Genomic DNA, 26783 nt, shown 5'->3' with positions numbered 1-26783 from the left:
CATAATACTTTCTCATATACCAGTATGACATTTTTACAGGTTAATACTATTACTACTTGCATATTACCTACAATTATGTTTCATTAATAATCAGAAATGAAAAAATCAAGGAAAAGACCATAAATTTGGCTTTTTAAAAATGGTTTTGTTGACTTACATTGAGATCTCTGAAATACTCATTGTAGTCCAGAGCGTATCCCACTACATAGCGGTTTGGAATCTCAAATCCAACATCTGAGGGACACAATTAAAGAATTATAAAGCAACGTACATGCTTGAGTCTTGTGTAGCGGTCTGATTAACTTAGTAAAGCTAAAAAAAAAACACAGCAGGATACCACCAAAAATGTGGCGTGGCTGTCATTTCCCAAGTCACAAAATTCCTAATATCCTGTAATAAATAAAAAATAAAATACATGTAACCCAAGAAAAAGCCTCCTTTCTCATGCAAATGAAAGCGGCACCACAGACCTCAGCCTGGAGCTGTGAAGAGTGTAAACGCTTAGCAAACAAGGTGAATAAACAGAATCCTTGAGGCCATGTGGCTTATTTTCCATACACCGCAGATCCTTTCCGTGTGTCCTATTCAGCTTCATAATCCAAGAGCCGCAGGTAAAACAACACAGAACAGAAGGACACCACCGTGGGGTTTCCCAGCTGTGCATTGAACAAATCATCCTTTACACTTTAATACAGTTTTTAAAAAAAGCTAATATAGTTTAAGATTTCTTTTTAAGCAATACGTACAATCTGGTTTGTATCCTCCACCACTAGTTACTCTCTTCACCAGCAAGCTGAAAAAAATAAGATGGATGACACTGTTGTGGCTTTAAACAAAAATTAATTCTATGGTATACTGTGTTTTTCACTTTAACTACATTGCACATCTACAGCACCTGTCAACTTTACACTCACCATGCAACCTTCACCATTTTTGGTTTGAATTTCTCAACATGATTTAGAAGGGCTTTCATTGTCTTGCCAGTGTCAACGATAGCCTGTAGAGTAAACACAAAGCTGCTGCGAGTTTTCAACCTTAATCAGAACAGGCTTAGACAGTACAATACTGTCCTATTTAAGTTTTAAAAAATGCATGCTCCTGAAACCACCTCATATTATACAAAATGTGGGTTTATTTTATTCAATATTTAGAAATGCTGTTTTTATGACCCGTGTCTTTAGACCGAAACACTGCTGACATGGAAAAAGTCAAATGGCCTAACCTCTTCCAAAGCAACGTCCAGCAAATCAGACTAAGGTTAACAAACATTTCATTGTGTGCATGCCATCACCTATGTTATGATAAAGGCCTCTGCCCAAACATTTGTCTGCTTTTAACCTTCTAGGTTTGCTTTGTAGGAGTCGTAATTTGTTGTCCCATTGAAATAACACAAACGGAGGGCTGGTAGGTAGACACTATACAATAAAAGAGAGGAGTAATAATAAACTTTCAGTAGAGCCTCCGCCAATACACAAAACAGAAGTAAAGAAAGCCTGTCGGGAGACCAATATCAGACTTGGGAATATCTGTATTCTACTAAAACAATGAAACCCATGGCTAGGGAGTCAATCACTTCACAGTTTAGGAGCTCAATAGCAATGTGCTGCTTTTAAGTAGTTGAGACTGCTGTCTGTAAAATAGGGGATCTGAGATGATATTGTAACAAAAAGGCAGAGTGCCAAATGCATAAATGTAATGTAATGTAATTTGCAAGCCTACAACAGGCAGGCAGGGTAAGCAGGTACAGTAGCTGGAAAGTACTGTGGGGTCTCATGGACTAGCAGCTCCAGACAAGAGGGTGCTTTTCTTTTTTTTTTTTCTTTTTTTTTTTTTTAAGTGATGTATAAATGATGTTTTTGTATAAAGTTTCGTGACATGCGATTGTAGCCATGAATATAGTTCCACTTACCCAGGTGAAATAAAGGACTCTATTTCCTGAGATCCGCCACAAATATTATTTATATATATATATATATATATATATATATATATATATATATATATATATATATATATACACGCATATGCGGCAATACAGGGTATCCGTATACATCAAATATACGAATATACAGACACCTCGGAGCGTTGTGCGGCACGAAACAAAGTCTGTATGTTCAACATATATAGACACCCTAAATGGCTTTATTGCATTTATATTCCAGTTCAAACAGTGATTTGAACAACAACAAAAAAAAAAACATAACTAATTTTTAGGGAGAAAAAAAAAAAGTTTTTTATTAAAAAGCCTTACGCCAATAAAGGGACCACAAAAATAGTCCCATTTATAACTTTGAACTACACCCTAAGTTAAGCTGAATAAATTGATTTAATTGAAACATGCAAAAGTAAGTAAATGTTGAATTGTACATTACCACTAAAAGATCCACCAGGACGTGCAGTTGAGACCGCACTGAATTATTTTTTTCTGTGTGTTTAAGATGCTCTTGTTTCAGTAGAACGGAAGTAAAAATAATAAAAATAATAATGATGTCTCAGATTTCAGTCATTTTTCAAGGTCTGTGTTGCAGAGGGGTGGATAATGCACAGAAGTGTCTTTTTGTATTTTTGTGTAGTTTACAAACCGCTAGAAATACATCTGAAGTGACAAAGTCTGGTTGAGTGAATATAAAGACAGCAAAACAAAAATTGGGTATTTTTTTCTGTTTTGCTGTCTTCCAGTTCATTTAATTGTTCTTCATCCAAATCTGCATGTCTGCTTACTACTTTTGGAATTCTTCTGCTGGCAATTGGTTTTATAGTTACTGTACATCTGATGGCTACCGGTACTTTAAATTCTGTGAGGCAGCGCAGTGATTTCGAATATGTGACAAGGCTCCAGCTGTCCGTATCCATCCAATATAGTGACATCTGGATACTTGCTCCGCCAATCACATTGCTCGTTTCACCTTCCATTGCCAGACCTGGGTGTTTATATATATATATATATATATATATATATATATATATATATATATATATATATATATATATATATATATAGACACACACACAAACATTCTCTAAAACTGTTACATGAAGAAATAATATCTTACAACTTACCTCGACAATCAACACATTCTTCAATATAGGTAAAACAAAAAGAAAATATATTTTAGTTTTAGTTTGGCATATATACAAAACACAGCAACATTTAGATTTCATTTAACTTACAAAAGTCAATTTGGTCTCCAGTCTTTAGTTGTTAGTACACACCCATTCCAGTGCTAGTTCCAGCCTCAATGAATATGGACTGCTAGCAGCTGTCTGCACACAGCCTATTATAAAACATGGGTATTTCATATTCTTCTTACAAAACAGAGGACACATATTCAGTGTCTACAGTAACAGCTACAAACTGTAGGCCTTCCTAGCTGACAATCTACAAACATTTACAAAAAGCTGTGCTATTTCTGAGGCCAAGATTTGCTAACATTGTAGGAATTGTATGACTCATTTACAAGTGAATTGTTGGTCTGAAACATGGTTAAGTTATGAAACACACAGCAGAATACCTTAAGGGATCAATTATATTTGCAACTCGTTTATTTTAAGCTACTGAAAGTTCTATACTGACTACTTTCAACTTGTTCAGATATGTTGTCAGTGCAAGCTTTAGCAAAGCACTCAGTGATCCCACCTACAACTGGAGCTGAACTTTCTAGTATAGCAACAACCATTAGCAAAATCAGCTAGAATATACTTTATACCACCCACACAAAAAGTTGCAGAAATGATGCATGCTTTTCAATCAGATCGTCCTATTCTTTTGTCAAACAGAACTGCCGCTCGGGAGAATTTGACTAATTGTGTCAGCCAGCCAATCAGATTACAGTTTACATTACTGGTGCATGCATACATTGCGGACAAACCTCTTAACATCCCCAGATTCAGATGCTCTCAATAACATGACTGAAATATATATTTTTTTAATACAGCATAATAAGTGGCTCAGTGGCTCATGCGAATGGAGGACTGATAGACTTTCACTTTATCTCTGTCTCCAGGAGGTCTGTGCTGTTGTTAACTTTTACCTTCTGCATTAAACATTCCTGTTTGACAACTGACCTTGTTATTCATTAAGAGCCCTCACCTCCAGACCAGGAACTCATTAACTGCTATGTAAATTATTTGATCTAATACTGTACAAACCCAAGTTATGACCTGAATCTTTTATATAAAGGCTTTATACAAATCAGAAAAAATGACAAAGTCAAAACATTATACTAACATTAAAAAGGACATTAAAATGTTATAATAACCATATTTTGTTTGCCTCTTATTACTGAAATTGTTATTTTTTGGTATAATGTATTTGTCTTTTATGTCATTACCAAAACCTTCAGTGTCTGCAGTTTTCTTGGCTCAGAGTATATTTGGACAGACCCACCAAGCCTAGCCAAGACTACAGCAATGCCCAATCCTGACCTAGCACTAAACCCACTACCGATCACTTCAAAGATTTAGGATGGGTTAGAACTGATGTATGAATGCGAGCTCTGTGTTAATGTGCAGGGGGGAGTCAGCCCTAACTTTTCCAGCTTCAGATACTATTAATATTTCACTCCAGAGGTTCCAAGCATGTTCTGGACTAAGGTACAGTCTTCCATGTGCTAGTCACTCTCACAAGGTTCTCTGCACTTGAATTGTACAGGAAAACAAAGCTGTCTCTTTATACTGCAGAACTGGTTATACAGTACAGGGGTATGGGGTCATGGCTTCCATCTGTCCCCTAATGCCATTTCACTAGCACTTCACCAGGGCAGAACACAAACAGCACTGTGTATTAACAATGGCTCCCGATTAAAGCGCTGTAAAGGGAGAGCACTGTATCTCAATTATTATTTCTTGAGAACTGCTTCATATTAAAAAAAAAAATCAACTAAGGCACTCCACAGTACTGCTTGTTTTTCTTTATGTTTGTCTTCTCATACCATTAGATCAGCTAATCAAAGACCACTGAACCCTTCACCAATCCTTGGCCACCCAGCCAGTTATATGCTTGGCTGCTCATCTCTGGAGTTCTTCACCTCCTGACATTCTCATGACTGCTTCTGTTATTGAACTAAACTGCACTCTGAAGACTGACTTGTCTGGATCTGCATATCTTTTCACAATCGGCTACAGTTTGGCAGTGTTTCTAATTCGTCATTGTGGAGCACTTCATAGCGTTGGGTTTCAAGGGACTTCAATGCTTGAAAACAATAATAAACAGCCAGGCATGAGAGCGTTTCTTTATATCACAGCACTGTTATTGTTATTGTTTTGTTTTTTTTTAACACACAGTTATTCTGCCTTGATACAAGGGAAGTTATGCTCAGTTATTTGCAGTTATCTGCACTTGTACTTTTAAAAGTGAAAACCTCAACTTGTAGCACAGCCTTTGGAAATGCCTTTACCAATATCTGGAAGACATGCACTGAAAGCATATAACAATCTGAGATTGTTCTGAAAGATTTTCATTTACATTTGTTTTACGTGTACATCTTATGGTTTCTTTTAATATCTGACCATAATAGAGCTTTGGTTTGCATTAACAACAGCTATGAAGATATAACCTGTGTTTCTTTCCTTTGGAGACTTTTCCTAGATGAATGGAAGTACATAACAGTAAGGATTTATGACATTGTTTTGTTAGCTTCAGTTCACTGTAACATTGACATTCGGATAGAGGATTGTTGGTTTAACTATTGTCTTGGGCTGGTTTCACAGACCCTGATTAGCACTAATCATGGACTGCTGTGCCTTAATTTATTTTAGGTTAGCCAAGAGTAGCAGATAGTGCTAGTGTGTGAAACCAGCTGTGTGAAGTTCAGAATTAAACACTAACACAAGCATACATACCTTGCCTGTCAGAATGGAAAGATCCCCACCTCCTATTATCTGCATATCCTCTGTTGAACAATCATTCTACATCAGAAGCAAAAGAAAACACATGCAATCAATGTTGGTGTCTTCACGGGTTAAATAAACAGTGGAAGGAGTCTTCTTTATGCAGCTCCAATTTAAAAAAAAAATTGTAGACTATCTTGACTCTCTGTATAAGCTAACAAAAACATGAGTCTATTATCAAAACAAGAAAAATCTATGCATGCTTTTCCTTGAAAGTTATTTATTAATTACATAGTAATCTGTCTACTCAAACGTCACCACAGATAAGCCCTGTCAGTAGCAACACAGCTATGTCACAACAAAGGAAAATAACACACATCTCTTAGTCATCCTGCATCATATATCAAAGAACCTTTGGAGGGCATTGATCAATTAGCCCATAATGGACATGCAGTTCAAGGTCTGTTATAACAGAAATGTTCTGGACTAAAATCTGCTTAGAAAACTGCAATGCAAAGCAATTGCCACCAAAAGCAAAGCCTAAAAAGCCTAGAGAACTCTAACAAATCTATTGATATCTTAAACAGTCTTATACTGGAACAGACAGCGCTAGTGACAAGCCACATGTTCACGCAAAAACTATTTTAACATTTAGTTAAAAACATTTGCAGATCATTGCATATTAACTCATTCAGCACCAAGCTTATTGTCACTCAACACTATTTAGAAACTCTTGATATTTAGCTCATTTTGCTTAAAAAAAAAAAAAAAAAAAAGGGGCAACACTGCAGTTCATTTCACCCTAACCCTAACCCTAACATCATGAAAATGTTAAGACTGCAGAACGTTGTTAGACTGAAGCAGCGGCCTAGCTGTGGGAATGACTTTACATTTCAGAGCCGAAAGTCATCTGTCCTTCATCTTTTCACACAAAGCATAACAAACTGAAAACAGGGTTACTCAGCATTTCAGAGGCTTAAACTACTTACAACCACAAAAAGAGTGCACAGCTGACCCACTGACAACAATAGCCAAAAGAGACTTATAGTATAGGTATAGTCTGTGTCACAGGGAGATAACAGCACGAGTTGTCTTTGTTTTATAATGCATTAAAAGCAACATGACTTCACTTATACATTAATTCTTTACTTCATGTCTATGTCACATTAGTGATTGTGGCTCAGTAGGTGTCACTTCTTCCTATGAGACAGATCTCAGCCAATGCCCCATCATAGACTCAGGGGGCGCTGTGCTGCAGGAGTGCACAGCAGACAGGTATAGTTTCTGGCATGTCCCTTTTGTGTTATAAGTCATTAGATCCTTTTGCATGGATGGCCTCGGTTGCAAGGGTGTGTGGTTCTTTGATGGACCCAGATTCAGTTAAAATGTGTTTGCCCACTGACGATGGGAATGAGAATGTAGAGATGGACCTTCTCTACGCCGCCGATAACTACGATTAATGTCAAAGGAACGGAGACTCAGAGAAACGGACGGTTATGCCAATACCATGTATATATATATATATATATATATATATATATATATATATATATATATATTATATATATATATATATATATATATATACACACACACACACAGATATTTTACATTTAGTAGTCACCATTTTTTAATTTTTTTTTTCTTTTTTTTTATATCATTTCGCCCCCAGGCTTTAGGCAATTTTAGGTTCAGCTCACCACTACCCCCATGCACTGACTCGGGAGAGACGAAGACAGACACACACGTCCTCCGAAATGTGTGCCGTCAGCCGTCTGCTCCTTTTCACTCTACAGGCCCATCATGCAGCCACCTCAGAGCTACAGCATCGGAGGAAAACGCAGCTCTGGGTAGCTTACAGGCAAGCCCGCAGGCACCCGGCCAGACCACAGGGGTCGCTGGTGCATGGTGAGCCGAACCCACCCCCCCCCAGGCGCCGCTCGGCCAATTGTGCACTGCCCCCTGAGAACTCTTATCCACGGTCGGCAGTGGAATAACATGGTAGTCGAACCGGCGACATCCAGGCTATAGGGTGCATCCTGCACTCCACAAGGGGTGCCTTTACCGGATGCGCCCCTCGGAAGCCCCTAGGCTATTATATTTAACATGTTCATTATAGCCTAAATTTAAATGAAAATAACTGGACTGGCCACTGTATGCTTATTCAAAGGCTTGTGATAAACCCCTACAGTCTTTGTCCAATATTTTGTAAACACACATTTGTATATGAAGTTAAACTGGCCCACTGACAACACACTGAAAAGGTAACATAATATGCTGCTAAGAGGTACATATATATATTTGACCCATGTTAATATAATCAAATAGAGATGGTGTTACATATTAAAAACATCTCTCTATATATATATATATATATATATATATATATATATATATATATATTATATTTGGTAGCAAGGACGCTGTGAACTCCAGTTCACCTAATTTTTAGGGAAAATGAGGGGTGGAAGGTAGATAATTTTTTTTTACCCCGGTTTTCTCCCGAATTATTATCTGTATCCTCGGCTCACCGCTCGCAAACCTATGGGGGCACTATGGGGCACATCCTGCACTCCACGTGGAGCACCTTTACCGGACGCGCCACTCGGGAGCCCCACATCCAATTAATTTTGTATAACTCCAATTAGTTTTAAAAAAAGTTTACTGGATCCTTCTAGAATATATGACTAACTCAAAAGATAAGAACTGTCAAGGCAGATTGATGATCAGATTTAATTGAGACTCCTGATGTATTCAATGGAGGGAAAATCCTATATAAGCCCAGAGCAAGGCCCCATTCAATGCCATTGAACTTGATCTTGCAAGCTGACGTTGTCCATGCTCTGAGGGTCTCTGAAAAACGATTACCGTTTGGTCGTATTCAGAAGTCTCTGCCTTTTGAAGACAGTTCTTTTTTTATGTTGTATTCTACAACTACACTTCCATATAGTAGAAGGTAAGAACAATTTTGAATTTATATAATTTATTTATTGATGCATTGCTATAAGGTATAGGATTTACATTTTAGCTTTGGAGAGTGATACAAAGAATGTTTTAGAACATAGCTGTGGGTGCTCTAGCTTTTTGCATGGCTAGCCTGAAGGCTAAGCATATATTAACCATATCTGTATTACTGTATTGAAGTACTATGCTGTTAAACCTGTAAAGGCACCGGATCGCCCAGATTGCTTATTACTTGGGATTTACGGGGGTCTGCGCAACCAACCAATCCATCTTTTAAAGCACTTAATAAATTATTGATTATTCTTGATTATTAAAAAGTTGTCTGGACATATAGCAAGCCCAATGCATGAACAAAACCACTTGGAGTTCAAAACATCTCTGTCCTCCTTAAACATCTCCCCTGAGTTTAAGAGTGTGCTCAGAGCATATTATATATATATATATATATATATATATATATATATATATATATATATATATATATATAGTGAGCAGGGAGAGGGTTAAATTCCTCCCTGCCTAAAAAAATGTGCGTATGCACGTTTTGGTTTAATTAATCACCTGCACCTCGTAATTATCGCAAATTAGTGCCAGGTGCAGGGTTTATGTATGCATATATTGTGAGCCGTGCTTCACTCTCCACGGTTCGTTGCCGCTTTAAAAATAGACCCAGCACACCAAAATGGATTTTTAAAAGTGCTTGAGCTCTAATTTTTTAACACACAACAACAAAACGAAACAAACAAAAATAAAACACCTAGCATGTTTCGAGCACTAACTAAACGTTTGCTGAAGGTCCCTGACTAACTCGCAGGATGGCTAAGCCGTTTACCAAGCATAAAATAAAGCAAACAAAACCTCACAGGTTGAACACAAAATACACCACAAAGGCTTCACACAGTACCCTTGGGAGGACTACGAAACACAGTCGGGCTCTTCACACAGCAGCCTCGAACAGACTGACTGCACACTTTTTAAACCCTGCACCTTGCATTAATTTGCAATAATTACCAGGTGCGGGTGATAATTAAATAATAAATCAAATTAAACAATTAAACCAAAACGTGCATATGCACACGTTTTTAGGCAGGGAGGAATTTAACCCTCTCCCTGCTCATATACATATATATATATATATATATATATATATATATATATATATATATATATATATATATATATATATATATATATATGAAGAAGAATGTGTGGATTCTGACAACAAGGAGATAACATCACAAGTTGTCTTTAAAACTAGACTGCTTGACCCTGCACTGTAAGTGACAGTATCCAGAGGGGGGTGTAAACTGGCAGGTGCAGCACTGTAAATGAGCAGTAGCTGGAGGGGGGTGTAAACTGGCAGGTGCAGCACAGCAGTATCCTGTAAACTGGCAGGTGCAGCACTGTAAATGAGCAGTAGCTGGAGGGGGGTGTAAACTGGCAGGTGCAGCACTGTAAGTGACAGTATCCGGAGGGGGGTGTAAACTGGCAGGTGCAGCACTGTAAATGAGCAGTATCCGGAGGGGGATGTAAACTGGCAGGTGCAGCACTGTAAATGAGCAGTAGCTGGAGGGGGGTGTAAACTAGCAGGTGCAGCACTATAAATGAGCAGTAGCTGGAGGGGGGTGTAAACTAGCAGGTGCAGCACTGTAAGTGAGCAGTAGCTGGAGGGGGGTGTAAACTGGCAGGTGCACTGTGGCAGTGAGCCTGTGGAAAAACAGTTTCAATCAGTTGAACTAGACAATGTGAACAAATGCCACAAAGGAATAAACAATAATACCACAATACACTCTAAGAAAATAAATAACATTAGAAGTATTTACTGCCTAGAATTTTATGATAACTTGTCTAAGTGCAATTTTATGATAACAGGTCTAAGTGCAATTTCAGTTTTATGTAATGAATTACAGGACCAATTGAGAAATTCTGGAAAACACTGCATGGTGATGTCAACCACAAAAGTCTTGTCATGTCAACTTATGTCCTGTGATAAATACAGAGTAGCTTTAGTACTTCGGGGTCACTCAGATGCTGCCTCTGCTGTAAACGCTCTCAAGTGAATGAGATGAAACTACAACTGAACTACGAGATCCCTGAACTGCCTGAACAGACATCCACACGATGTTTCCTTTAGCTTCAACAATTTGACAGGGAAAACAAAGAACAGATCCGGCACAACAAAAAAGCTAGGAGTCTGATCAGCTATTCTGGGTAAGTGGAAACATAGCAGCACATTTTCAGAGAGTTTATTCTAGTCTTTTATTCAATGCTTCTTTTGTAAATTCCTCATTAAAAGGGTTACAGAACACCCTGCAGTTTTTAAAGTAATGCATTACTATACTTTGCTGCTTCCTGTGTTGACCATTTCGTAGCAATGAATTTTTATATGCAATCAAGACTTTTATATTGTTATTCACACATCATGGATCACAAATCACACGTGGAATACTTAGAAAAAAATATTTCAGGTCCCCAAGTGGCTCACCTCTTCTTTATTGTCATACAGCCAGTAACTTGCAGGTGTATGTCCTGGCTGTGCGAAGTCATCGGTCTTCACTGGGGATTCTGGATGGAGCATCGTACTGATTCTGGTGCTCCAGCAGGTTAGGAAGGCAAAACCACCAAGAGCTGTTTCTCCTCATCGCCCTACAGTGAACCCTACTGGCCAGGTGCCTGGAGAGCTCAAGTGTACACCTGTATGTCTTGCCTTTGTCTTCCAGAGACCGGGAGTTTGCCAGTATCTGCTTTCCAGTTCCGGGGGGTAAAAAAAAAAAACTGGCTTGGTGGGATCAGGGGACGCCCACAGAATCTTCAGTTCTCCTGAGCCGGGGAATTGCTGTGGTGAAGGAATATAATTTTAGGTACTCGAGGTGGCTTCAATTAGGTGAAGACGAAAAAGGAAACGGGAATATTAAACCAAAAAGAAGGGTCTGCTTCTGAAGGGCAACTGGCTAAAGCAGAGCACTGCTAAAAGCAGTGACCTGTAGAAAAAAGAGAAGATGAAAGTTCCTCTAGTTGTGGAATATGTGTACCTGTTCTTCTAAGCTACCGTAGCTCTTCTATAGCACCTCTCACTGCTGTATTGAGACAGATTCCATGACTTTGGAGAAGCTTAGCCCTTAGGATGGAAAGCAGGTCAGAGGAGTGATCAAGCGGGACGTCAGGAATTAACAATTCACAGCTCTGGTAAGCAGAGGCAAGACTTTCATATGGTTTTGAAAACCAAGATTTTGAAATTGCATATGGGGCAAAACCACCATGGAAATTATTCAGCAGTACCAACATAAGTGGACAGCTATTTCAGTGAGTTTGATGCGACAGAAGCTATACATGGCATTTTTTTTTAAAACAATGTCCTTGGTTATTCGGCAGCACAGCACACCTCCACTGTGTGTTGTGCATCTCCACTGATCCAGTCAGTCTGCAAAGATCTATTCCTGAGAAATCAGTCCTTTGAATATGCCTTTTTGGAGTATTCTGAGACATGGACATTATTTTTAAAACATCAAATGCCGGCAGAGAAATGATTTCTTCAGATACATAATTGATTTTGAGATCAGACCGCAAATTTTCTGAAAATAGGGCTCATTACCCCTGTGGTTTAGCAGCTAGCATCAGTCAAACTGGACTAGGATGCTATGATTTCAGTCACCATTTGAGCCTTAGAAATAAGTCTAAAAGAAACCCCAGATACCGCTTAGTGTTGATATGCCTTTGTTGAAAGAGATTAAAGCGAGTTTTATTAATATACCCTTGTAAGGGTTAAAGGGTCAGATACCTCTTAGTTTTGATATGCCTTTGTTGAAAGAGATTAAAGCGAGTATTAGCGATATACTCTTGTAAGGGTTAAAGGGTCAGATACCTCTTATTGTTGATATGCCTTTGTTGAAAGAGATTAAAGCGAGTATTATTAATATACCCTTGTAAGGGTTAAAGGGTCAGATACCTCTTATTGTTGATATGCCTTTGTTGAAAGAGATTAAAGCGAGTATTATTAATATACCCTTGTAAGGGTTAAAGGGTCAGATACCTCTTAGTTTTGATATGCCTTTGTTGAAAGAGATTAAAGCGAGTTTTATTAATATACCCTTGTAAGGGTTAAAGGGTCAGATACCTCTTAGTTTTGATATGCCTTTGTTGAAAGAGATTAAAGCGAGTATTAGCAATATACTCTTGTAAGGGTTAAAGGGTCAGATACCTCTTATTGTTGATATGCCTTTGTTGAAAGAGATTAAAGCGAGTATTATTAATATACCCTTGTAAGGGTTAAAGGGTCAGATACCTCTTATTGTTGATATGCCTTTGTTGAAAGAGATTAAAACGAGTATTAGAGATATACTCTTGTAAGGGTTAAAGGGTCAGATACCTCTTAGTGTTGATATGCCTTTGTTGAAAGAGATTAAAGCGAGTATTAGCGATATACTCTTGTAAGGGTTAAAGGGTTTATATTTCTGCAGTCAGGGCCTGCTAGAGCTATTCCTGTATTGAATTAATTTCAGACTTCACATTCTATGGCACGTGAGACTGTCTCCCATTGACTTTCATTAGGATTCCCAATTCAAATTTGCTACAAACTCAGAGTGGGAAAAACTGGACCTTAAAATAACAGCAAAACTAGTGGACGCTTCCAGTGTAAAGATCTGTCACGTGCACCAACCTACAGTCAATCACATCAGTGATAATAAGTCACAAGGTATCTTCAATCAAGTCAATACGCTAGGAAAGTATTACACTACCACAGGGTCATCTCCGTGGTGATGGTTTTACACAGTCCATGTTAGCTGCCAAACACCATTGACATATTTAAAAATAGCACACCCGAAAAGTATTTTCACTTGATGCAATGGCCAAATCAAATATTACTGTGTGTCAACTTATTTTCGGCATCATGTTTAAGCAAAAAGGACAGTTTAAGAAACAAAAACATCAATTTTAAAGCAGGATAAACTGAAAAAAACTGTTTTTCTACACTTCAAACTATCGCATATCCTCTAGGGCAGGGTTTCCCAGCCAGTGGGTCACAGACTGCTTCTAAGTGGGTCGCAAAGCCAGTTTCCCAAAATAATGATTATTACTGTTCAAGAATTTTTCCCTGTCTCAACATCAACATTAACGCTTTTTTTAACCATATGTAATTTGTCTGCAGTAAACCAAAATAGTGTGCTTGCAAAATAATGAGCCTGCCAATCAAATACCATTTTAATTTACACTGAGAATGAGGTGGTCGGAAATCACGCTGGAGTGCAAGAAAGTGAGTGCTTTTGCAACTGTTAAGACTCGAGGAACGTGAGGATCTGAAATGGCAAAAGAGGTAAAAAAGCAAAAGGTGTAAGGAATAGTTAAGAAGTAAACTTAAATTAATTGTGTCTAAAACTAAATAAAATAAAAATGATTACAATTAGATTAGTGAATTAAAAAAAAAGGGATTTTTTTTTTTTTTTTTTTTTTAACACATTGGATCTGACTAAGAATCACCATCAAATTCAGTAACAGGGCCAGCAGAAACTGAAGGCATAGCAAAAACAAAAATAAAAAGTGGTGGGCCTAAACGTAAATACGACAAATCTTCAATTGGGCTTCACTTATATCAGTTCTGAAACTCAACCCAAACGGCAGTGTCAGTGTCATTTGCTGTGAAGTGCTTGCCAAAGAAAGCACAAAACTGTCAAAACTTAAGAGGCATCAACAAATGCTACCCCTAGGTAAACCTTGGCTTGCTCAGAAAGTAAATTGAAGCAGATACAAACGCAACCAAAATATGGTTAGCTGCACTTCTACTGGATCTCAGAGTCTTTGAAAGCTTCCTTTCAAATTTCGCCAAACTGTTCGGCAAATCTGCTGCCAGGAAATCTAAGTGTATCCCACTATCAAATGATACTGTACACAGGAGGATAACAGACACTTCAAAAGACATTAAAAACAGCAACTTGGAGTTTGTGAAAGCGAGCACATTGTTTGCCATTCAAACAGACAAGTCGACAGATGTAGCTGACTGTGCAGTTTTGCTTGTGTATGGATGTTACTGCTGCAATGGTGACTTACAGGAGGATTTGCTGTTGAGTGCAGAACTCCCCACAAAAAGAACAGCCGAGGACATTTTCCAGGTTCCGAACACTTTTATGGTAGAAAAAGCATTGGAATGGCAGAACTGTGTGGGAATATCTACCAGTGGTGCTGCTGCTGTGAGGGGCAGAAAATCAGGGGTTGTTCAGAGGATTTTGAAAGCAGCAAAACATTCTGTTTGGCAGCATTGTTTTCTCTACAAAGAAGCCTTAGCATCAAAAAAGTGAAGCCCCAAACTGCACGCTGTATTACTTTTTTTATTATTATTTCTTTATGGCTTTGTTTTTACTGGGTGGGTCACAGCTTGAGTAGAAAAATACAAAAGTGGGTCTCCAAAAAAAAAAAAAAAAGCCAAGAACCACTGCTCTAGGGCACATTCCATCTTATTAAGGTAGTGGGTACAGGACTATTACAACTTGAGGCAAAGTGCTCGCCCCTGTGTGTATTTTGTGTTGTATGTTAATGTTGATATATAGTCACTGGTACACGGGACATAAACAGGTCTGTGTAACACGAGTGTTTAAAATGTATATTTGTATTTAGGCACGAGGATTGCACAGCACTTCACGTGCAAGTAAAAAATAATGATATGCGAGCACGGGGAATTGCACTTTATTAATTCATGTGCAGTTGTACCGCGACTCCAATTGAATGATTGATTAGCAATCGAGTCACGGTACAGCTGCATAAAAGCTGCATGTTTTCACCCACTCTCGGTTGTATGTTCGGTGAGTGGAGAGTGGGATAGGAGATGGAGGTAATAATTGTAAAAGTAATAAGTAGTTAAATATCTGCTCACTGTGTTTTGTCTGTATAGTTCGTTTTGTTTTTCTTTTGGTTTTGGCAACGAGTGCCGTGTCCTGTGTGTTTTTTGTCTTACAACCTTTTTATTTTCTGTTCTGTTTATTTATTAAATGCTGAGCAAAACCATTCGCTCAGCTCCACCAAACTCCACCTCTCTCTGTCGTTTATTTCCTGTGGAGAGAAAGACGTCACCCACTCCGGCCGTCTTTGTGACACACCTCTAAATCAATAAATACACTGTTAAAGATGACACAGATACTGTTTGTGATTTTGATACCATAGAGACAATAAAGTTGCATTTTGTACACCCTGTGACGCTATACAGTATTGCTTCACTTGGTAACTAATACAGTACAACTATTAAAAAACAAGAAAATGTATCTAATAAAATGTTCTATTTTATTCCAACTAGGAATATAGAATGTACTATTTGTTGTTTTATCATTTGTTTACATGCGGTAGGATATCCTCTTGTGGTAATGGAGGGTCATCCCATTCATTCTGCTTGTAACACAACCTGTGTGAGGCAGTGCAAAGTGCAGGCGAGTGGGTTTGATCACAGAGGGGTTGTCCTAGCACATGCATAACCACATTATAAATCACGAATTCTAAACAAAACAATATCTAAACACTTAAACATTACATGTTTTATTATCATTTTAAACACAAACGATCGTTGATCTGGGATGTTGCTGAATATAAATACTTTGCAAGATGAATCTCTTTGTGAAATAAGAAGTGTTCCGAACGGCTGTTGTTTTCAATGGAACATGTCTTATAATAACCTGAACAAGTCTTTGACAAAAGAACAAAAATGCAATTCTTAAATTTCACAACATCTTGCATCAATGGCTAAAACTAACAGGACTCACATTTCAACACATGGATTTGCTTGGTGACCCAATTAAACTTCCACTAACTAATGTTAAAACAAATATTAGTTAGTGGAAGGACATTTCAGTACTTTGAACTGAATAACTGAATAAAGTGTCAGTGATACTGCCATGTGTTACACCACACGCTCAGTCCATTTTCAATTAGAGGCAAAAATAAAAATAATAAAAAAAATCTACTTGCAGGTGCATTTACCATTTATGCGCTGAATAATAATAAAAAAAACAAAACAACACAACTTCCTGGCATTATTTTTTTTTTACAAAACTATAAAGCCTTATTCTTATTTAAGCTTTCTATTTGAATTTCAAGTCAGTAAACATTTATTTGCATTTGATAATTGATGAAAATTAGGGGGTTTGTTCTAATGATCTAAACAACAGTTAAGTTAAATACAGATGTAAATAATGCTACCAGTTAACCCTATATTAACAAGGGAAACTGGCAGCAGGGCTATTTCAATTGTCTGGCACAATTTACATTATAATAGTGAAACCAGACAGAAGAGATTATTTTATTTTTCCTTTGGCCCTTTTATGTACAGTGCAAAAGTTTTAGGTAGGTGTGAACAAATGCTGTAAAGTAAGAATGCTTTCAAAAATAGACATGTTAATAGATTATATTTATCAATTAACTAAATGCAAAGTGAGTCAACAGAAGAAAAATCTACATCAAATCAATATTTGGCGTGACCACCCTTTGCCTTCCAAACAGCATCAATTCTTCTAGGTACACTTGCACACAGTTTTTGAAGGAACTCGGTAGGTAGGTTGGCCCAAACATCTTGGAGAACTAACCACAGTTCTTCTGTGGATTTAGGCAGCCTCAGTTGCTTCTCTCTCTTCATGTAATCCCAGACAGACTCGATGATGTTGAGATCAGGGCTCTGTGGGGGCCATACTATCACTTACAGGACTCCTTGTTCTTCTTTACACTGAAGATAGTTCTTAATGATTTTTTGGGGTCGTTGTCATGCTGCAGAATAAATTTGGGGCCAATCAGACGACTCCCTGATGGTATTGCATGATGGATAAGTATCTGCCTGAACTTCTCAGCATTGAGGAGACCATTCATTCTGACCAAATCCCCAACTCCATTTGCAGAAATGCAGCCCAAAACTTGCAAGGAACCTCCACCATGCTTCACTGTTGCCTGCAGACACTCATTCGTGTACCGCTCTCCAGCCCTTCGGCGAACAAACTGCCTTCTGCTACAGCCAAATATTTCAAATTTTGACTCATCTGTCCAGAGCACGCTGCCATTTTTCTGCAACCCAGTTCCTGTGTTTTCCTGCATAGTTGAGTTGCTTGGCCTTGTTTCCACGTCGGAGGTATGGCTTTTTGGCCGCAACTCTTCCATGAAGGCCACTTCTGACCAGACTTCTCCGGACAGTAGATGGGTGTACCAGGGTCCCACTGTTTTCTGCCAATTCTGAGCTGATGGCATTGCTGGACGTCTTCCGATTGCAAAGGGAAGTAAGCACGATGTGTCTTTCATCTGCTGCAGTAAGTTTCCTTGGCCGATCACTGCGTCTAAGGTCCTCAACGTTGCCCGTATCTTTGTGCTTCTTCAAAAGAGCTTGGACAGCACATCTGGAAACCCCTGTCTGAATTGAAATTTCTGCCTAGGAGAGACCTTGCTGATGCAGTATAACTACCTTGTGTCTTGTTGCTGTGCTCAGTCTAGCCATGGTGTATGACTTTTGACAGTAAACTATCTTCAGCAACCTCACCTTGTTAGCTGAGTTTGGCTGTTCCTCACCCAGTTTTATTCCTCCTACACAGCTGTTTCTGTTTCAGTTAATGATTGTGTTTCAACCTACATATTGAATTGGTGATCATTAGCACCTGTTTGGTATAATTGTTTAATCATACACCTGACTTTGTGCAAGTGTACCTAGAAGAATTTATGCTGTTTTGAAGGCAAGGGTGGTCACACCAAATATGGATTTGATTTAGATTTTTCTTCTGTTCACTCACTTTGTGTTTAGTTTGGTATTTTTATTGATAAATATAATCTATTAACATGTCTATTTTTGAAAGCATTCTTACTTTACAGCATTTTTTCACACCTGCCTAAAACTTTTGCACAGTACTGTGTAACAGCCCCCAGGTGTGCAATGTGACTAGCCGGATATGTACGGTATATTTATAATTTGTTTTAACCTGTTTTGTGTTTCCCAAAAAATACACTTGACCAATTTTAAAACAAACAAACAAAAGTTTATAAGAAACAAGCCTACAACAATTATCAACTCTTATCTGTACCTCTTATCTTGTCATAAGAAATAGCCTTCACCTCTTATAAGAGGCTTCAGCCTACCAAAGCTGCTGAGCTGCCACTCTGCTGACCTCTGCTGATAATAACTGGGTATTACTGCAGACTCCGGTAAATAAACACATCTAAGTTGAGCCCATTTAAAAAATCTGCCACTCTTGCGATCGTTAAAGTAAAAAATAAAGAGCTCTAAACATGAACTCCACCAAAGCATATAACGATTCTGTTCTATATTATTTTCCTGGTGTTCTTTTAAAATATTCAGGAAATTGGGCACTCTTGTGGCTCGCCAGGTAAAGGCAGGACCACAAGGTGTGCGAAGCGAATCATACAGTTAGGGGAGCACAGTTTCACATCTTGGCTGTGTAAAGTTGCTGTTGTCAGATGGGGATTTCACAGGGAGCATCACTCTGGCTCTGTTCTGTTCCCGTGGGTTAGAGAAGCTTAATCGTGAGGGACCAAGTGACTCCATTGCGCTACAGTGGTCTTACTGACCAGGTACCCAGTGAGCACAAGCGGATTGCAGGGCTGTCCTTTGACCTCCAGGTGTCGGTAGCTTACAGACGTCCGTCTGGGTATAAAGAGGGGTTTGCAGTGGTCAGAGGATTCCAACTGACCTCCAGGTCCTCTGAGCTGTGAGGGGAGTTGCTGCAGTGAGGGAACATAATAGGCCATTCTAAACTGGGGAAAAAAAACAAGGAGTAAAATAACTGGGCCCTCTAAATTATATCTAGTTCTAGTTTCTTTAACAAATATCAAGAAAACTTGTATGCAAGCCAAACTTAAAAAACAAATGACTCATTAGTTAAAATAATTAAACAGGGTCCTCAAAATAGGCCACAGCGACAGGATAGCAATCCAGGAACACTGACGCAGACAGTGATGAGTTTTGACACCAAGTGGCTGGCTGGGTCCATTCTTACTCAACACAGCGCATTTTAACAAGGCATTTACAGGGAGGAATCACATCAATAAATAACTTATTTATTTATAGCGACAGTCAATTTTTAAATGCACCTATATATAAATCCCCCAGCACAGCAATCAAGTGTGATCAGTCAATACAACAGCAGTGGCATGCAGTATGTGCTCAATCATTTTTTACATGGCTGCTCAGCAATGTGAAGCCACTAACAATAAACATGCTTCAGTGTTCATAAAACATAAGGTATAAAAACAATATACATAGCTATACAACAGAAATGAAATACTCCAGGGTTAGCTTACTTCTGTATAGGGGCTGGGAAAGAATACTCCAGCATTGCTTTATTTTTTAAAGGGAATTTGTCGTCCACCCCCTGTATTTATTTAAAGGTGTTTGCACAGGATTGATCTGCTAGAATGCATAATTAGATTTGACAGGTCCAGCAGTCCAGTATGTTGATCTATAGTGAAGTTGAGCAAAGAATTCCATAATTTCACATCGTATGTAAAAAGACTTTCAACAGTGCAATGTCCTCCTTGATATCTAGAAGTCTACCTTTCAAGTAATAACTAACACTATCCCTTGTGTAAGAAATGTATGAGGATAAATATGGAAGGATGGGCAATAGCCAGGGTTTGAATCCAGAACAGGTCACCCTCAGTGGTCTTCAGTCCACATCATAAAACCTCTGCAGATTTCAGGAATACCACTCAAATTCAAAGAGAGACAGCACTGAATGGCAAGGGGTGTTCAGGTCAGGACTGCAGTGCCCAAGCAGAGCTGCGAGGGGAAGCCAAGTTCCATCTGTGCTTAGCAACAATGTGTCTCTGCATTTCTAAGGGAGGGAGTTTTCATTGCCTTGTGAAAACAGATTCTTTCAATTTGTTCTGCAATCTGTTATTAGAAGTCCAGCTGATGCAAATGAGTTGAGCATTCTGTACAATATGAAGCACATAACATGAGAGAAAGTGTGCTATTCAAAACAAGGATTTGCTGCGATGCTCCATGACATAAAACATGCATCCCCATAGAGCCTTTTCAAAGAAGACAGGACCAATGTTACACAGACTGGAATTTGACATGCAAGATAGACAATGGTACTGAAACAAAGGCTGGCATTATCCAATAAAAACAGAAGCAGGTGTGTACCGTCCGTGGCACAGGCTACTATATTTCCCCATTCACACAAGTTTAGCTTAATAGTAACTGGCTGGCACCTCACTGTGAACAGATGGTCCGTACTTATTGGAATTATTGAAAGTATCGGTTGCAGAGCATAGGCAGCAGAGCTTTACCGGGCAAACTGAAACTCTGGTGTTTTCAGTCTTGGTCTACTGCCAAGGCTGCTGTGGCCACTGACTGTGTATGAGGTTTCCTTGACAACAGTTGAGAAGCTGGAAGCTTGAATCAGTTCATATGTTAAAGGAATACTGCAGCTACCAGTCTCTGCTCTAACCGAGGAGTGTGCCAAGGTCCGACAGGAAATTATATTAGTAGATTTACACAACAAATGTGTAAGTGAGGCAGCACCTGTGTTAAAAACTAGAAGAAAATGGGCGGCAAAGAAAGCCATGGAAGGTGAAAAGGCTGCCCTTCGAATCGGTGATAATATGGGGCAAGTGCAGCTCCTCCTACATGGCACAAGGCAACACCAGCTCAATGGAGGAAGCTGGTAGTCAGCAAGGTGCAAAATCAGTGTGTAAAAGCCGTTTCCCAGATCAAGCAGGGAGAATGGATGAGATGGGAGAGTGTGGAACAACACAAGATCGGCTGGCAAGACCTATGGACAATGGAACAGAGCAGGATCAGTTTCCCCATCAGATCAACATATGATGTTCTCCAATCACCACAGAACCTAATCCTCTTGGTGGGTGAGGATCCCTCATGTCCTCTGTGTTCATCACCCACAACATTAAGGCACATTTTGACAGGATTTAAGGTGGGTCTTAGCCAAGGACAGTTTACCTGGCGCCATGACCAGGTGCTGCGATGTCTGGCCTTAGCATTGGAAGACAAGCGTAACATGACCAATAAGTTGCCACCAGTTCCATCAAAGCATTACAAACAAAAGGCAATATTTCTCCATCCAGGAGAGCAATCACCAAGAAAAGATGTCAAAACCAACCCTACTTAGCTCAGCCTAGACGGTTGTCATGCAGATGCGCTGGGGAGGCAAAATAAGCTGATCCTTGGAGCCAGCATTACACTTCAGCCATCAACACCAGGCAGAAGGATATCTACATCATCAGATGGAAAAAACGCAAATGGATGGAGATGCATATGGATCACATTAGTTTACTGTAAAGCTACATCTTAGTTGGTGCTTATCTTGGTGAGAACCAAGTTCAAACCAGCATGAAGTTTTAACATCTACTCTCATGTAATGGAAATCTATCCTCTAAAATCTCACACTGCAATCTGTTTTCATTCTAATATACTGTACATATTTGTTTCAATAAATGTAATCTTATTCTCAAGCATATCAATCAAACAAAAGTATTAGCTAAAGCTCTGCTTTTGAATTCTATGGATAAATCTGTTAGAGACAAGAATCCCTTTCATGTGTAACAGCCCCAAGCGTGCAATGTGACTAGCCAGATATGTACGGTATATTTATAGTTTGTTTTAACCTGTTTTGTGTTTCCTAATGAATTAAAATGTATATTGTCACAACTAATGCTGCTTGCTAACAGGAAACCTCAAACCTGAAAATGAGAAACAACTGCAAAAGCTTTTGAATAAATAAAAAAATAACATTAATAAAACATTAGATAAACAGAAATGACAGCTGCATGGGTCTATGTGAAGAGCAGAATGTGTAGCTTGTACTGTGTTTCCTTCCTGAAAGGACAAGTACACAGCAGTGTATAGGAAACACATTATTTGCCCAGTGTTTAAAAAACCCTTGCATTAAATGCCTAGAAATACAAAAAAAAAAGCAATGGGAAGGGAGGGGAGAAGGTCGACAGTAACCAACTTCAGATCATTTTAAATCTCTTTTGAGTTGACTAGCCGACTCCAAAAGTGTCAGTCAGCCTCAGAAACCGGTGCTAGACTAAACACACACTTCAGTTTCATAGCAGCAGTGACATTGTAATGTTTTTGTGTGTTTAAAGTGCATACTAATAGCGAACTAGCAATGTCAATATTTGAATTGTATTCAGCTGTTTGAATTGAACCAGAAAGTTTCAATTTAACCAGCTGAAACCTGCTATTGGCTTGAAAAGCGGTCCCGTATTCTGAAGCAGGCAGCGTGAGAAACCAGGAACTGCAAGTGTATTTGTTTTAAACTGTTGTTTTAAACTTGTTTTTTAAAAAAAAATAATATATGGTAATAATATGGCAATTAGAAAATATAACTTACTAACAAGACTTTAAAAATTAAGCAAGAATGAAGGAATGTCCAGATAAGATTGGATCCCAGGAGTCCAGAGAGTGAGCTACAATAACAAGCTAACATCCTCAACACCAGTGACATAGCTACAGAGGTGGGGCTTTGCAAAGGCAAGGTATCTATCTATCTATCTATCATTATATACATATACACACACATAGACACACACACACACACACACACACTATTATGTACTTTTCTTATTACCATAGCAAATATTAATCTACCTGATCAACACAGCCCCATGTTATTTTACAACCTTTGCCTATTTGCTGCGGCAATTCAAGTACACAAACATATTTTAAGTCAGAATTATTTACTTGTGTCATTTGTGAGCAATGGGGGCAATTGATGTATTCCCTGGAAGATGTCTGTAGTCAAGAAACTGAATATACCAAAAGACGTACATGAATAATTAACAATGACTGGTACAGGAGAAAGAATCTTCCTATTTTAGAGACTTGAAGTTTGTGTAATAAAACTTTAATCTTACATTGCTTTTTACATTTATAAAGGGTTACACTTACTGTCAATGTTTTTTTTAAGTAAATCCCAGAAAAATGAGATTAGCCCTTGCTCTTGCGCATTTGTATCTTGAACCCGATCAGTTTAACCTGATGCGTTGCGGCTACAGCTTTCCAATGAGATCAAAACGGAGAGACCGCTTGTCAAAGGCAATGAAAAGGTTAAAGTAAAAATCAAAATCCCTGTTAAAATTAAAATCTAAAAACGTGAGTTTCTGAAACTGGTTACAAAGGGGAGAAAACTTACATTATAAGCCATAAACCTTGTTTAAAAGTCACTTTCTAAACACAATTCACAGTGACATGTGTCAAAGCACTGATGGAAAGTTATCTTCAGATCCCAAAGCTACACCACCGCCCTTCTCTGTATAAAACAGGCTGAATAAAAATGTGTTGCAGCTGGACTGGATGACCAAAGACAAGAGCTGTCAGCCAAGGCTATAAAGCAAGCTGTAGCACTCAGATTAATCACAGCATGAGAATATCCTGAAGTCTCACCAGTTGAAAACATTTGTGAAATAATAAAAAGTAAATGATGCACGTGAGCTTTCCTGTTTAAAAATCAGTAATACTGCAGTGAACACATGTATTTAGTTTGTAGTTCAGTTTTTAACTGCCTGTTTGTTTGCTATATCTAACAGATAGCATTGTAGTTCTGCAACCAAAAGTAATAAAAGGTTGAAAGCACCAGTAGTGTAATCAGCGATACAATGTTTATTTCAAGGGATAATATACACCATGAACATCTCCCCATGCACATATGGAATATTTCATTTCTTTACTAACTTTGTGTGAGTTTCTGAAGTGGGGTGATTTTAGAGATGTTTGCTTAATGTGTGCAACTTTTATTTTTATCTGCCACTCGGCTACTGTAGTAAGTTTTCCATAATTTTCTGATTTAACCCTTTACTGCCTTGGGCATGTCCCCATACCTATCTAATGGCTATTTTCTCAATGTCAAATATATTGGACAAAGATTATAACACTGTGTATACACACTCTGTTTGTACTGTATAATGTATGAACTGCCTTGGGTTACATCTTTTGTACAATGCATACGTCTTGAATAAGATGCATCTGTTGACCACCTAACAGAAACCACCATTATACTACACTGAAACATGTTTCCTTCATAAACTTCTCACCTTGTACTGTGTATAGCATGCAACCTGTATCTAACAAACACACTATGTGTGATCAGTTGCATCACAAGCAGATCCATACATTAATGTCAAACTCCATGTCAAGAGGGCGAGAGATGTCACAAGCCAGAGTCTCTGATACAGTGCATGAGTAAACAAAAGAAACACAACTGCAACCACAACCTCTGTAACAGCACTCCTCAAGAAACAGCAAATGAAAGCTGATATATAGCGAGCCAATTGGTGGCCCCAGGGGATGCGATATTTGTACTTACACAATAGCTCTTTAGTCTGATGAAATCCACTCTCATGGGAATGGATCTGTTGGAGTTCCGGCTGAGGACTTTAATGTACTCCACGAGGTCCACGCAGAACGTGTACCCTCCCTTCAGCACACACAGGACCACGATATGGTGATCCCCAATGCCATCCATGATGTTCCTGGCCAGCCGTTCAGTCCTTTGAAAAAGAAAACCAGAACAACAGTATGTTCAATGTACCCAAAGCCAACAGTTTCAACAAAAAATATTGATAACTAGAAATGTGAGTTTCTGCAAGCGAATGCAAAGCATCCCTGGTAGCCTTACCTAAGGGGTGTGTCATATCAGATCAAACAGTTTGCAAATGAGAATACAGAAATGTGCAGATAGTTTTTATCGATTTTATTTATGTAATGTTGTGTGTTATCTATCATTCTTATTAATTTCATGTTTTATTTAGTTTTTTTATTATTATTATTATTATTATTATTATTATTATTATTACAGTGCTACCTCGTTATAGTGCGGAATCGGTTATAACTCGGTAAGGTTGTGGCTTCCATTTCCTCCACAATGCATGTGACTCACAAACGTTGGGTTTTATTGTTGTTTTACATTACTGTATTTAAACGCATTTAAGTTAAAACTGGGATATATAGTACTTTTTAAAGCTCCCATGCTTGCACTGAATTTTTCTAAAAGTACAAACAAACTGTCTGTCACAAAACAAGTACAAAAGAATACAAGTGTGTATAAACATCCTTGGATTCTGTGTTATTTATTTACAGTTTACAACATTTATTATAAAAAAATATACAATTTAAATAAGAAATTGAAAAAGATGTGTGTCACTGATAAGTTAAAAACAATGTGGCAGTTGAAAAGGTTCATTTCTAATGGTCACCACTTATAATGGAATGTATAGCGAGAATCGCAGAATGCAACACAGCAATGCAGCAGTAAAAGGATTCTTTATTAATGGACAACTGGTAATTGAACTTAAGTAAAAAAAAAAAAAAAAAAAAAAAACTAAATAAATAAACAACGACTACATCTGTATACTTTATATAGCCTAGAGTCCAATGTCTCTGTGCAGCTCAATACAACAGCTATGTAAGGTCCAAGTCGCAAACACATTACGCACACAGGGTTTTACATCACCCTGAAAATATGACTTTATTACCTGAATACTTTCACTGTGGTGGAGAAGGCTTTACAAAACGCCTGTTGCTGGTATTAAGGGTGTTAGGAAAAGACCTGCTTCCATGACATGGATAAACTGCTGCTTTTTGATACGTTAAATAAATGGTATATTTCTTATCAATTTACTGAGATGGGAATCAAACTTGGAAATTTAAGTTCAGGGGGATGACAGCCCCTAATGCTCACAAACTCTAACACTCAAATAGCCAGCAAAATATAAAAGTTTGCAACCTACAACCTTCCAAAACAAAATATGGCCTTATCCAGTGGCCTGGCTGTCCCCTTGGTCAAGTGGGTTTGAGGCTGGGATACGCATAATCAACAGATTCACTCTTGCGCAGATGTGTGCAGCTGGGATGCAGAACTGGAGATGCGTTGCTAAGCAACCAATTGAGCAGTTAGGCTTGCCCAGCGCTGAGCTGATCGGGGGGTCTGGATTGGGTAAGGGGCGTCCCAGGGAGGCTGTGCGCAGGTCAAAAAGCATCTGCGCCACAGCTTGCGTCG

The 26783-nt window shown here is 38.5% G+C and overlaps 1 protein-coding gene across 3 annotated transcripts in view; it reads right to left on the bottom strand.

Moving 5' to 3' along the window:
- Nucleotides 1–26783, bottom strand: part of LOC121312218 (hypoxanthine-guanine phosphoribosyltransferase-like) — a 32846-nt gene that overhangs the window by 2106 nt on the left and 3957 nt on the right. Inside the window, exons 3-8 of one of the 3 annotated variants that reach the window (XM_041244165.1) lie at nt 25092–25275; nt 5842–5907; nt 3061–3078; nt 915–997; nt 747–793; nt 158–234 (exon numbers count right to left, since the gene is read on the bottom strand). In XM_041244165.1, coding sequence (XP_041100099.1) covers nt 158–234; nt 747–793; nt 915–997; nt 3061–3078; nt 5842–5907; nt 25092–25275 — 475 coding nt within the window. Of the gene's footprint in view, nt 1–157; nt 235–746; nt 794–914; nt 998–3060; nt 3079–5841; nt 5908–18806; nt 19513–25091; nt 25276–26783 lie in introns of those variants that run through there. The other 2 variants (XM_041244169.1, XM_041244171.1) reach the window with 2 other exon arrangements.

This window comes from Polyodon spathula, chromosome 3 (assembly GCF_017654505.1).
Source record: "Polyodon spathula isolate WHYD16114869_AA chromosome 3, ASM1765450v1, whole genome shotgun sequence".
Lineage (NCBI taxonomy): Eukaryota > Metazoa > Chordata > Actinopteri > Acipenseriformes > Polyodontidae > Polyodon > Polyodon spathula.
The sequence above is the reverse complement of the archived record's forward strand: the minus strand, read 5'-3'. Positions and strand labels throughout refer to the sequence as shown.